This window comes from Sus scrofa, chromosome 12, assembly GCF_000003025.6.
Source record: "Sus scrofa isolate TJ Tabasco breed Duroc chromosome 12, Sscrofa11.1, whole genome shotgun sequence".
In the NCBI taxonomy this organism is placed as follows: Eukaryota; Metazoa; Chordata; class Mammalia; order Artiodactyla; family Suidae; genus Sus; species Sus scrofa.
In genome coordinates this window covers 24571292-24584983 of record NC_010454.4, presented here as the reverse complement: position 1 = coordinate 24584983, position 13692 = coordinate 24571292, and the positions used below count along the sequence as shown (strand labels likewise).

General features: G+C 35.6%; 1 protein-coding gene across 1 annotated transcript in view; it reads left to right on the top strand.

The window, feature by feature from the left end:
• SKAP1 (src kinase associated phosphoprotein 1) overlaps positions 1-13692 on the top strand; it is a 308582-nt gene that overhangs the window by 95297 nt on the left and 199593 nt on the right. Inside the window, exon 4 of the mRNA XM_013979973.2 lies at positions 3475-3591. Within this exon, the coding sequence (XP_013835427.2) occupies positions 3475-3591 (117 nt within the window). The remainder of the gene's footprint in view (positions 1-3474; positions 3592-13692) is intronic.

The window sequence follows — 13692 nt, the reverse complement described above, 5'->3', positions numbered from 1 at the left end:
GTTTTTGTCCCTAAATAGCATCTGCAAGTTCAGAATCAGTTGGGTTTGCTGTGAGTCAAAATAGTTACAAGGGGACATCATCATGGTTCATTTTTTTCCCCCGTTTTATTTGGAATTGAATTAGGAAACGAAAGTTTTTTAGCAGTTTAATTCACTTCTCCATAAAGTTTATGGAGCAGCAACAGCTGGTTGAATCCATGGCAGAAAAAGCCAACTTCCAGTGGCCAAGCTATTGTTTCAGAATTAAGGGAGAAAACTCATTAGCTGTTAATGAAAACACAGGGAATAAAAACAAATAGCACAGAAACCCTAGCAAATAATTACCTTACACCTGACACAAAGCTGCTTTATCTTTCTGCTCAACCCTCAGAAATTCCCAACTTATCACTTTATGAAGCATGAATGAAATTGAGTTTGACTCTAAGGAAAGAACAATAGAGAAATCATCCTCCTTACAGGCCCCTTAGCACGATACCCGGTGGAGAACCTGCCATTGAATATACTAAGAAGTGTATCTAGCGCCCAATTCTTATGACACTTAGGATAGAGGAGCAAATTACCAGCTAATAGTAGGTGAACCCTTGCTATAGTTCCCCCAGATCTTGTTTAGAAATACAAAGGGAAGGGAGTGGAGGTAGTGGTTGTGATTAATGGAGATACTGTGTGTTGGAATATATATCTGGATAGAAATATATTGATTCTGAGTGCGTTGCAATGGGAAAGTGTGTCTCTAGTGGCAAGGGGTCTTGCTTGTGAGAAAGCCACTCTAAGCAGATGGAGTTCTAAGCCCTAATTGTAGAGCTGCTGAGTGGAAATGTCTGTCACTATAGTTTGTGATCATTTATGTCGGATCCCACTGGACTCTGGTGGTGGCCGTTGGAACTGTGATTGTAAGAGTGGTGGAGGAATCCAGAGATCACTTGCCATTATGTTTTAAAGAAAAATGATGTTCTAAACTTCAGCAAATCCAAAATAACCACAGTAATTGCTGATTCTTCTATAAAATTTTTCACCCATGCCTCTTGCGTAGTTGTCATTTTAATTACACGGGAGTGTCTATTTATATAGTGTCATAGACTTTTTTCTGCGTGTGCCCAAGGGAGTTGGGCTACTTGATATGACACTAAAAACACTTAAAGCAACATTTCCATCAGCAGGAACTAATTACACTTGGATGTAAAACACATTTTTAAATGTTTCCCCCATTGTAACCATTTTTAGTACCGACCTAGGCTCTGTTCCTGCTGCACTGAGTTGTTTACCTTTGTTGTTGTATGATTTCTGGAGGCATGGTCTTGTATTTGGCACAGAGGTGGCTGTTAAAAGCCCACCTTGGGTAACTCTGTTCAGAAACCATAGGAATCACGTGGAGGTGACTTTTTCATCTAAAATTAGTAAATCAGATGCCAAATCCAGGCAGGTATTTTGGGTAAGACTTTAAAACCGGAACCTTTAAATGTAACTGGATTGCATCCTGGATCAGAAAAAGGACATTAGGGGAAAAACTGGTGAAATCCAAATAAAGTCTGTAGGTTAGTTAGTAACAACGTACCAATGTTAATTTCTTGTTTTTGACAGGTAGGTTATAAAAAGTTTGACATTAGGGGAAACTGGTTGACAGGCATATAGGAACTCCCTGTAATGTCTTTGCAATACTTATAATAAATCTAAAAGTATTCCAAGATTTCAAAGTTCATTTAAAAAGCAAAAAAAAAAAAAAAAAAAGACTTCTTTGGATCTGCTTTTTTTTGAAGTCTAGAATGCTAGAACAAGTAAGAGTTGATTTGTCAAATTTCTGAAGCAAGCAGAAAACTTTGAGTCTAGAGTGATAGTATATTGAGTCTGTAATGCTCAGTGTAGCCTACAAAGGTTATATTTTGCTCGGTAACTGAAACTACTAGTTTTTTAAATGGAGTTTGGTTTGGCTTAAAAAATTAGCTTCCTTTAACCTCACAGCTCACTTTTGGGTTACCTGCCAGGCAGTCCATTTAGATTGCCTTGATAACAGAATTTCAGTGGATTTGCAGTGATGTAAAATTTGAGTATTTTAACCCTCAGTTCAGTATTTCAGAATTTTTCTGCTCATAAGGCAAATTTCACAGTGATACTTTAAGCAGAACTATAAGCTTTGTAGCTTGATCAAGTAACTTAGTAAAGGAGAGAATTTCTTCTGGCTCCAGCCAGTGACTGTTGTGTGAGGGGTTTTGTTTGTTTTCATATTACTTTTCTTCTCCACAATAAACTGCACAGTTTATTTTTAAAGTCCTGTATCTGCAGGTGTTCCACTCAGTTATGGACATCAACTTACCATTGAGCATCCGTAGAAGAGGCTAGATATGATCATCCAATTTATGGAGAGAGAAGGCTATAGCAATTCGCTTTTAGTCATTTTATATCCTCCCTATCCTTCTAGTTTAATTGTAGGAAATAAACCTTTAAAGTGAAGCAATACAGATTCTATGTAGGTTGTTTGGTTTCACTGCTCCCTAGTTGAAATCTAGGGCCAAAACTCTACAGTGTTTACTGAGATTAGCATTGGTGATTTCCTTTGGAAATTAGTGTTTGAGATAATATAAAATTCAGTTGAAAATCCCCTTTTCGTGTTTGTGAAATGAACTGAGCAGCTGTTGGTGTCCTTTTATCAGCAGACCGTACCTCTGTTTGGGGGATTTTAAGTAAAGCCATTTGCAGTGCAGAGCCTTTTCTTCTGGTTTCTGAATGAGCTAACATCTTCCATCTAAACCTTTTAAAGTATCATAATAGCATGGGCCACTTCTACAAAATATAATCCAATGTATGTTGAAAACACCCAAAAGAGATTAGCATTGTTTTAATTGCATAATTCAGTATTGTATATACATTACCTTTCATCAAAGCCATTTTACAGAACAAATATTACCTTCTTAGGGCTTTTAGAATTCCTAAGAGGTTGGTTGCACAGGCTGTTAACTAGAATTATAAAGAGAACTTAAGATTACAAAACAAGCGTGATTTAAATTGGAACGGTCCAGGTTCTCTCTAGTTTTACTTCTCTTATTTTTCAGAGGAGGAAAGAATATTGACCTTGCTATATTATATTCTGATTAAAAGTTTAACCCTTTTTGTAATTTATTCTATTTCATTTGGAAATAAAAAGAGGCATTCAGGGTAGAGGGTGTAATTAATGGGCTATTTATATAGCTATGTTTTTATTTTAAGTGTGATGGAGAAGTTTCTCTCTGGTGGCAAGAGGTTTCCTCATTCTAAGCTACCTAACAGTTTCTAAGTTCTAGTTAGTTGAATGGAAAATTTCCCACCCAGGTAGGTTGGTATGAACTTATTTATATGTTTCTCTTATGTTAATGGAGAGTGACCACAGTCATTACTTAATTAATTAATATACATATATACATATGAATATCAGAAAGAATCTACAAAGACCCTTATAAAAGTGTTAAAAGTATGACCTTATTTTCTTTCTTTTTTGTCCCTTAGGGGGAGACCAAGCTGAAAATTACCTTGGACAAGACAGCTCTGATGACAATCACAGTGGAACCCATGGCCCTTCCTTCACATCAGATGCAGCTTTTTTGCCAGATTATCAGGATGAGGGTGAGTGTCATCTTTCTGACTTTAGGGTGACCATGTTTTCAGACTTTTTGTTCTGGTGTCTTTGCCTTTGGTCATTTTGAATCTAGCAGCCTTCAAAGTGTTCTCTGTGTTGGTAATCACTAGTTTGCAAAGAAAACCTATTTGTTGCCTTGTGGTGCTGATCTTCCTAGGTAATTCAATCCTTCTGCAGTTAATGTATTTAGGGAAACAGTAATTCCATATTTGAGCAGGAAGACATCCTTATTGATCTTTTTATAAGAACTGTAGCTGAAACGCTAAGAGGGCATTTTAAGATTGCAAGGCCCATTTTACCATTCCTTCAGATTTTTTTTTTTTTTGGCTTCTTCATGAAACTAAGTTTCATGAGAATTAGAGCTTCATTTAATGATTATTGGATTATTGATTTATTGTGGATTATTTGAGACCCTTGACCTCATCATTAGCCATGCTGTCACATACCCCTGACCATGTTGGTGTTTGTAAGGAGAAGGGGAAACCACAAGAACCACAAGGCACATCTTCCTGGAGCATCAATTTTATTTGAAGATTTGGGAGTGGGAGGAATTAAATAACTCAGTCCTTATAAACATTATTTTTATATACTAAAAACTGATTTGTATGTAATATAGTGGAATGCAAAGTATATATGAATTTTTGAGATACGTGAATATAAAAATTTTTGCCTGATGGCTGCCAGTTTCTGGCTCAGGCTCAGATATCCCAGGGGTGGGGGGTTCATTGTGCCCCTTCTGGCATCTGGCCACTTGAACAGAAGGTTTGATCATCACTGATGCACATGGTTATCTTATTCAAGTCTCTCTTGTGCTTTTGCAGTGGGTAAAAAGGTAGAAATGCTACTAAACTGAATATTAAATTGAAAGTATATTATTTGCTTAGGGAGTGGGAGTAAAGTTGATAAATTATTCCTTATTTTTCTTTATTAGTCTGTGATCTTTCTATCTATTTTTCTTCCAAATTTCCCTCCAACTTTGGCGTTTTCCAAGAGTTTGTAATCTCTAAGTTCTCTCTTCTTTTTAATTTATCCATTAATCCTTATTTCATTTGGCCCTTGTGGTCTTTCATATTTTCTCCCTTTCATTGACTTGATAACTACCAAATGAGAACTGTGGATATAATCACACAGAAACAGTTTATTTTGTTTGAATCTGTGTACTAGCACAATTAATAATACTCAAGTTTTAGAAATTGGGCCTTGTAATGTGAGCTATGTATATTGGTTCAGGTACTACAGTAAAAACATTGTTTGGATTGAAAGCTTAATAATTACATTGGTAGCTGATGAATAATTGTAGAAAATTAACAGTGCAAAACATTACAAAAACCACCCTTTCATTTGTTTTTGATCAACCTAATGCTTGACAGAATTAGAACAATAGTACCTCATTAATCCATAGGTCACTTATTTGGTATTTGCAACCTTCCCAAACACAGCTGGGAACACAATAAGTAAGCCAGAAAGACCTCTATGTGGAAATAGATGTTCCTGAGTCCCAGGTTACCATTTATGTACCTTATTCTTGGAAAAGCCCCTGAGGCCCTCACTGGGGATTCCTCTTCTTGTAAAAGTCTAACCATTACGGTGTTTTGATTTCTCACCTCACAATAGAGTGAAGCATCCAATTAGAAGAAAAAGTACTCTGAAGGCATCAATTAACAAATAACATTGAGGAAGGAAACAGGAAAACAATTAAAAATTGATACAGGAAACAAAATTTATAAAAAAAATTTATGTAAGAATTTTTAAAAAATAGCCAACTGGGGCCATGTTATACTGTAGAGAGAAATGGCCCAAACTCTCCCCCAAAGAGCTCAGAACCTTAATAAGGTAAAACTTTATAGCTAACATTTTTTTTGAGCACTTACTATATGCCTTGCTTTTGTGTTCCAAGCCCTTTGCATGCATCATCATTTACTCCTCAGAACAGCGCTAAGAGGTAGCGCTCAATTCACAGATAAGGAGCCTGAGACCTGGGAAGTTAACTTATTTAAGATTGCACAGCTAAGAAGTAGCATTACCAGGATTAACACCTACACAGTCTGGTTCGAGAACCTCTGCTCATAACCACCCGCTGTCTTTATTACTGTCCTTATCTGAGTTATCAAAAAAGATTCATAGTCCAGATACTGTGGTTAAGACCATACAGATACACATAGTATGTTTAAAAGTATTTTCATTAAAAATGTTGAAATTAAAGAAAATAATTAGTGTTGAAAGAGGTACACCTATTTCCGGGAAAATTCAAAGGGGAAACTTTGTTCCATAATAGTTCCCCATAAGAGAGGCCTTAACTGGATTAGTAACAGTAACTTTTTACCTGATAGATTTTTTTTCTTTTCAGTTCGGTGCATAAAGGTTAAAAGAATTCTCAAAATGACATTGTCAGTGGTAGAGGTAGAAAGGGACTTGTGTATATGTTAAAAATTTGATTGTAGGGTGATGAGAGAATGTTTAACCATGAGTTTCTTCAAAGCATTGAATCTAGCACAGTGCCTGAGCACCTGATGCATACTGTTTGTTCCCTTCCCCGAGAAATAAGGATATAAATATGTATATATATTTCCTGTGAAATTAAAGAGAAGCTTATAAAGATGTTAAAATTCTAAGTAAACTTTGCATCCTGTTTACCTAGCTTGTACCGTTATAGAGAACAGTTAACCCTTGATACGCTATTTATTCATTATTTTAACAAATACTTATTTAGAGATTATAAGGTAATAACAAGGCACTGTGCTAAGCTGTCAGTGAAATAAGCAGTTAAAAGTCAGACACAGTCGCTGTCCTCATGGAGCTGACCGTCACATTGGCAAAACACACTATTAATAAAGTGACAAATGGACAATTATGAAGTCAGTGTCTTCATCTGCTGGTGCAATAGCTAAGGTGATTTCTTTAGGAAGAAAAGATATTCTCCCCCCCCCCCAATAAACTTAAAATTCCTTGGCGTAAAGCAGGCTATTAGGTAAAGATTTGAGTTGCAAAATATTTCCCTCTGTATTCCTCCATTCAATCTGGGCTGCCGCAGTCAGACAGACAGACAGAAAGCACGAGGATGCCTTCTTCTTGCATCTATCGTGGAGAAAAGATATTCTTTAACTTTCTTTTGTAATGACATTATTTTAGGCTCTTGGAATTTTTATCTTTATTAGAAAAATGAAAAGTCTCTGTTAAAATAGTTCAGCTTTGTTGTCTTCCACTTCCAGCCAGAGCAGTGTCCTAAACGTACAACTATGAAAGGACATGCAGTCTGACCCATTCGCCCATAACTTCAGTGATGAGAAGCGATAACCATGGTGCGTGTCGTGTTTGGGTCATGCTTTTGTGAAAACTACAAAGAGATCTAGAAGAATATAGAAACCTGGCCAGGTGCACAGCAGAAAATGAAAACCGAGGTTACAGGTTAAACCACGCATAAAAATGAGAGCATGTTGCTACTTAATCACAATTTCTTCTCCTTTTCCTTCATAAATACCCTCAATCTGAGAATGTCAGGCTATACACTATGGAGAGACACCCACAAATAAGAGCCTAACCCCACCCTCAGGAGTGAAAACTTGCTAACTGGTAATAACATTCAGGTTTCTAGACCTAGGGAGGCCGAGTATCTACCATACTGAAGAAAAAAAAATTCAATATGAAATAGTAAATACGGTTACCATACAAAAGCTAGCCAACTATAAAGCTTAAGACCTGATTGCTTTCATTGTCCAAAATAGACAATGGATTTTTTTTCTTTTCTTTTTTTGTTTTTCTTTTTTTTCCTTTTTAGGGCCGCGCCCTTGGCATATTGAGGTTCCCAGCCTAGAGATCAAATCAGAGCTACAGCTGCCGGCCTACACCACAGCCATAGCAATGCAGGATCCCTGACCCACTGAGCAAGGCTGGGGATCGAACCCTCATCCTCATGGATATTAGTCAGATTCATTTCCTCTGTACCACAATGGGAACTCCTACAATGGATTTCAATGTCTATAAATTTATTTCATTAGTATAATGAAGAACCCCCATGTACGTAAGAAAGTAGACTTATAGAACCGTAGACTAGCTTTTGTTCATCATTGTGTGTTTTATTTCTGTAATGCTAATAATAATAGGAAGAAGACATTAAAATAATATCTTCCCTGATGGACAAAAGAATATATTTTAAACAAAAATTTTAAATTTTTTCAAGATGGGTTAGGGAAAGAGATTGTTCTATAAATGAGTATAGCGACTCCTTCTGGAAGAAAAAGAAAAAATAAAATTATTTTATAGTGAAAGAAACCTAAAATCTGTAATAATGTATAATGTAGTATGTACTATTACATTCTAACTAAAGAGAAAGGAATGAATGGTATTGGGCAGATATATCTGGGAGGAAGTGATAAAGAATTTTTTAGAGCTTATTTTTACATCAGAATATCTAAGGTCAGAAAGGTTCTTATTCTCTAGCAAAATGAAAAATAGAACTGGAAAAGTAAAGACCTGTAAACCATCATTGGAGAAGAATAAAAATGGATAAGTGAAGAGCCTTTATTGATTAATTTATTGTATGCTACTTGATTTTAAAAGAAATTGCAGACCTGTTAATGTACCAATAGTGACCATTTCAACTCCATGCCTTTTCTGAAATAGAGAAATGATTTTTTTTGTGGCTTTATTTTCAGTAACTTTTTTTTTTTTTTTTACACTTCTCTGCTTTAATTTTGGTCCTGAAATAGAAGCCAGTTTGGAGTTCAGTATTATGAATAACAGTAGACTAGCTTTTGTTCATCATTGTGTGTTTTATTTCTATAATACTAATAATAATAGGAAGAAGGCATTGAAATAACATCTTCCCTGATGGACAAAAGAATATATTTTAAACAAAAATTTTAATATTGTGAAATAAAATGAAGGGATAATTTATTGATTGGATTTTTGTGGCTGGAATTCATATTTGTCTTAAATTTCTTTGGACCAAAGTTAGAATTATGGAATCTGGAAGTGGAAGGGATGATGGTCTTCTAATACCAGGAACAATTTATTGATCACTTACTATGCTGTACTAAGTGCTTTTCATAGATTATCTCATTTAATCCTCAGACCAGCTCAGAGAGGGAGGAACTGTTGTTTCTACTTTACAGATAAAGAAGTAAAATGACTTGGCCAAGGATGACATACCTAATCTGAAGGCGGTGGGGGGTGGGGGGTGGGGGGTAGGATTTCAGTAGATTCCAAAGCTGATGCTTTTTGAAGAGTTCTGATTAGCTGGATATTTGTCTTCTGAAATGCCTACTTTTATGGGCTTTACACATCATTTTCTTACTGCTTTTATTTCATTGAATATAATAGTTATTTTTAAATGACTGTATTCAAAGCTAAAATTATCCTCTGAAAACTACTTTAACTGCATCATAAAAAATTTTATTTGTACTGCTTTCATTATAATTCATAATCTCATTCTAAGTATTTTGTAATTTCTTTTATGATTTTTTTTAACCTACATGTTATTTAAAAGTGTTTTGTGTGGGTTTTTTTCCCTGATTTTGTTTTGATTTGTTTTATTTTAACTTATAGAGATTTTTAAATCTGCTTTTTTATTTTAGCTTCTAATTTTCTACATGATAGTCTTACATAGCCTATATTATTTAGATCCCTTGGACACTATTGAGACTTCTTCTGTGGCTTACTAATGATCAGTCTAAGCTTATATGCTATGTGTACTCCTGAGGTATTTATTGAATATACTTGTACTATTTCTATAAAATAATATATATATAATTAGTATTCTTCAAGTCTTTTGTATCCTGGATTTTCTTTTATCTGCTAAAAGGCTTGTGTTAAAATCTCTAATTATAGTTGTAGATTTATCCATTTTCCCTCGTTTTGTTTTACATTTTCAAGGTCATGTTTTAGATACGTAAAAGTAGCTCTAATTATTTTGAAAAGATTTCCTCTTTTTTGAGCTGAAATCCTGTCTCTAGAATGTCCACTTATTAAGCTGGTTGTGCCATCTAAGTCTACCCATAGCACTCCCGAGAGACTTTGGACTGAGTAAGGATTAAAAAAAGTTTGTTCACAAGCCAGTGAGACCCTGTGGCTGTGATTTGTGTATAAAGCCTAATTTTAGTGTATAAATTATACTGTTTTACAGAATAAATAAGCTGCATTTCTTACAATGTTTACTGAGGTATGTGAATTAATGATGCAGTGATTAGTGGTAAGTGACCTCTCTGATCAGGTAAATCTTAAGCCGAATGCAACTGACAACGGTGGAGGAAAACGTGTGTGTTTTATGGCTGCTTTACTTGGAATGTGAGAAACCTATTGCAGGCTCAGTCATTGCTACTCTAGCAGGTTGAAAGAGTTAATGACCTAAAAATAGCTAGCCATTTGCTTCCTTCTCACTGATGGGGTCAAGCCCATTACTTTCTTTGTGTGTATTTTTCTTCCATCCCATAAACTATATGAACATACTTAAAGATGTGAGCTCCTTCTTATTCTCTGATATGAGATAGTGAAAACAACTCAAGGTAGTCTCTCCCCAAGTATAAATGTGTAAATAAACATACATACCTTCAAACAAGCATTTATCTCATTTTCTTTTTATTCCTCAGATGCTTGCTTTCGTCTTCGTTGCCTACAGGTATATTTTTCTCTAATAAAGGCACATGACTCCTGTCAACCCTAACCGAAGTTATGTCTGTGTGTTTAGAGTGCCCATGGTGGAAAAACACAAACCTGATTTCCATGTCTGTGTTTTGGGGATCGAGGAACAAATTCCTACTGTAAAACACATACTTTCATGAGCAGGGTAGATTTCTGACCAAGTTTCTGTTGGCTTCAGGTGAGTCCATCACATTTCAGATCATTGGGAGAAATTAAGGACTCAGTGTTGAGTTAACTGTGATAAGGGTAAGTAAGCTGTCACTCAGGATTGCAGTGGCCTCCTTCATGAAGATAAATGTCTTATTAGATCTAAGACATCATGTCGTTTATATAGTCTGGTATAAATCACAGATGAAGATGACAAAGTGGGTTTCAAAGTTGACAGTAATTTATATAACTTAAACAAATGATTACCAAGGATTATACATGTTTTGTGAAGAATAAAAAAACAATAACAATTATCTGTCTATGAACTACCCATTTTTCATTCTTCAGCCCGGCATGTTGGGCTCTTGGTGCGTATTTAAACTCTAACCTTCCGTCCAGCGCCCAGTAAGGCACTCTCACGTGTATTGATGGCTAGGTATCTTCCATAATGCTTCTTTCACTTGGAAAAACTCCTTGCAAATTTAACTGAAGTTTTACCGTAAAACCATGGCATTTCAGAGCTGGCAGAGGCTTGGTAATCACCTAATCGACTCTCTGTTTTAGCAAAGAGGAAACTGCATTTTTAAAAGTCTAACTCCCTAGGCTCTGTACCGGCAAGGCAGAGCCAGTAAGGAAACCAAGACCTCCTCCCTGGCCGTGGCCTCCCCTGACCCACACTGTCTACCTTCCCTCACCTGTGTGATCTCAGCATGCTTTTCAGTGCAGATCCAAACAGCTTTGCAGGATGCCTGACTGTGGGTCTTTGGCTGTTTTTCACAAGTTTCAGTCAAGTTCTTCAGATAGATAGATGTGTCTCTCTGGCTTATGCATATTCTTATCTTCGTCCCAGAATGATTTTGGTGCAGTGTATTTTATAATGAATTTCAAAGGGCTCCAGGGGAGTTCCCATTGTGACACAGCAGAAACAAATCTGACTAGTAACCATGAGGTTGCAGGTTTGATTCCTGGCCTTGCTCAGTGGGTTAAGGATCTGGCATTGCTGTGAGCTGTGGTATAGGTCACAGATGCGGCTCTGATCGATCTGAGTTGAGCTGTAGCTCCAATTCAACCCCTAGCCTGGGAACCCTCATATGCTGCGGGTACAGCCCTACAAAGCCAAAAAAAAAAAAAAAAAAAAAAAGAATTTCAAAGGGCTCCATAAATGCTAGCAATTACAGTTGTGACTATCATACAATAGGTTTCTGAATTGACTTGACATAGAACTAATTACTTATCTTTTTTGGCCTGTTTTGTCCATGTTATAGATTTTAATATACTGCCAATGAAGAGTTAGTTATTGAGTGCCTATATTGAATGCCCTTGTTCAATCATGAGTTTAGAGGCTTTGTGGAGGATACAAAAAGGAATAAGATGTGATTCCTTTCTTTAGTGAGTAAATAATCTAGTTGAAGAGAGAAGACTAGACACCCCTACAATAAAGTATATGGTACCTAATCAAATGCTGATTATCAGGGAGAGTTTTCAGGGAAAAAAAAAAAACAACTGGTCGGACTTGCAGTAGTTTGGAAGAAAGTCAAGATAATATTTAGCCTGTGCTGTAGCCAAACTGTTTTTAGAGGTCTTTTTTAGACCGGGAGTATGAGTAAGAGTCCATTCTTTGAAAGGTCAAACATTTATTGAGCTTCCATTATAATTTGTAGTGAAATAACAGTGGCCACTTTTAAGTGCAAATAGTTGATTTTTAAGCGAGTGACTTGGCAGATGAAATTAAGCTTTCTCATATTGCCTCAAGTATTATTCTTTGTTTCTCTCCAAATCCTAAGCTAGTCAATAAGTGTAACGGTAATATGAAAGTTCTAATATATGATTATTGCAGTTGTTATTGAAGTTGTTAGTGTGGCCATTACGGGAGTGGTAAAATGTAATATATTTATCTGATTGATATATAAATCAGTCAGAGGTTGGAGGAATTATATATCTTGGATGCTGTATATTAGAAAATCTTAAATACCATGCTTAATTACCTTGCTCTTAGAATCTGTAAATGCATTATAATTAAACATAGCATCTGCCTTATAGATAAACACTGAATCACCTGAGGATTAGTACCTTATTTAGTGCAATCATGTCTAAAGTTTAGAATTCTGGATTCTCAGGTATGATTTTTTTTTTGTATTCTTGTTTTTTTATATATATATGATTTTTACTTTCTTCTAGTATAGCTGGTTTACAGTATTCTGTCAATTTTCTACTGTACAGCAAGGTGACCCAGTCACACGTACATATGCATTCTTTTTTCTCACATTATCATGCTCTGTCATAAGTGACTAGATGCTCTACAGTTCCCAGTGCTCTACAGCAGGATCTCATTGCTTATTCATTCCATCAGGTACGATTTGAACTCACAGATCGTCCTTCCTCAAGCTCCAAAGCCTTGACCATTTTTATCTCAAAGTTTAATATTCTTAAATGTGAAAGAATTTTGTTCAAGCATAAAACTTTCAGGCCAAGTGTATAGAAGTATATGCTTAATTCATATAAATATAAACTTAATATGTATTTGTGCATTATATATATGTGTATATAATATATATAGATACACACACACGTATGGATATGTGTCTTCATTCTTTGGTAATCTTTGTTTTTCTACTAGCATAAATTCTTTTGGCCTATCATAGAACTCTTGACTTTCCAAGTAAAAAGTAAATGTTAGTAATGCCATCCGTTTAAAGCAATGCTGAAGTACCTGTTAACCTAGAATATTATTGTCTACTAGGGGGAGATTGTTGAATTCACAAACTATAATTACACCCATGCTCTAGATTGCCTTTCTGACTTTGAGTGACTGTCTTTTTTATGTTGGGCCCTATGTAGCTTAAACCCAGACACATTAGTCCAGTGGGAAAGAGGATTATACAAAGTGGTTTCTCTGGCTTGTAAAATTGGGGTTTAAAGGGGAGTTGTTCCTTCACGGAAAGTTTTCACTTATAAAAGCCTTCATCCAATTTGCAGACCCATTTCTATAAACTGTTAGAATATAGTGCATATGGTATGGTATATTTTAATGGAATACTCCAGGAGATAAACATAATTGTTTTGATTAATTTTATAATCATGTTATTTCATAGTAATACTCCAGATTTTGTTTTAATAAAAAAAAAAGCCATAGGGTTAACTGGGATCATGAATGCTTCTTTCTACAAACGACCATTATCATCATTGAAAGACATTTATGAATGCCTAAGAACATAGTTGGGCCTAGAGATTGTCACAGCTTAGGGAAAAAAATCACTTGAGTTATCTAATCTAGCCCTTCTAATGAATTCACATCACTCTTACTA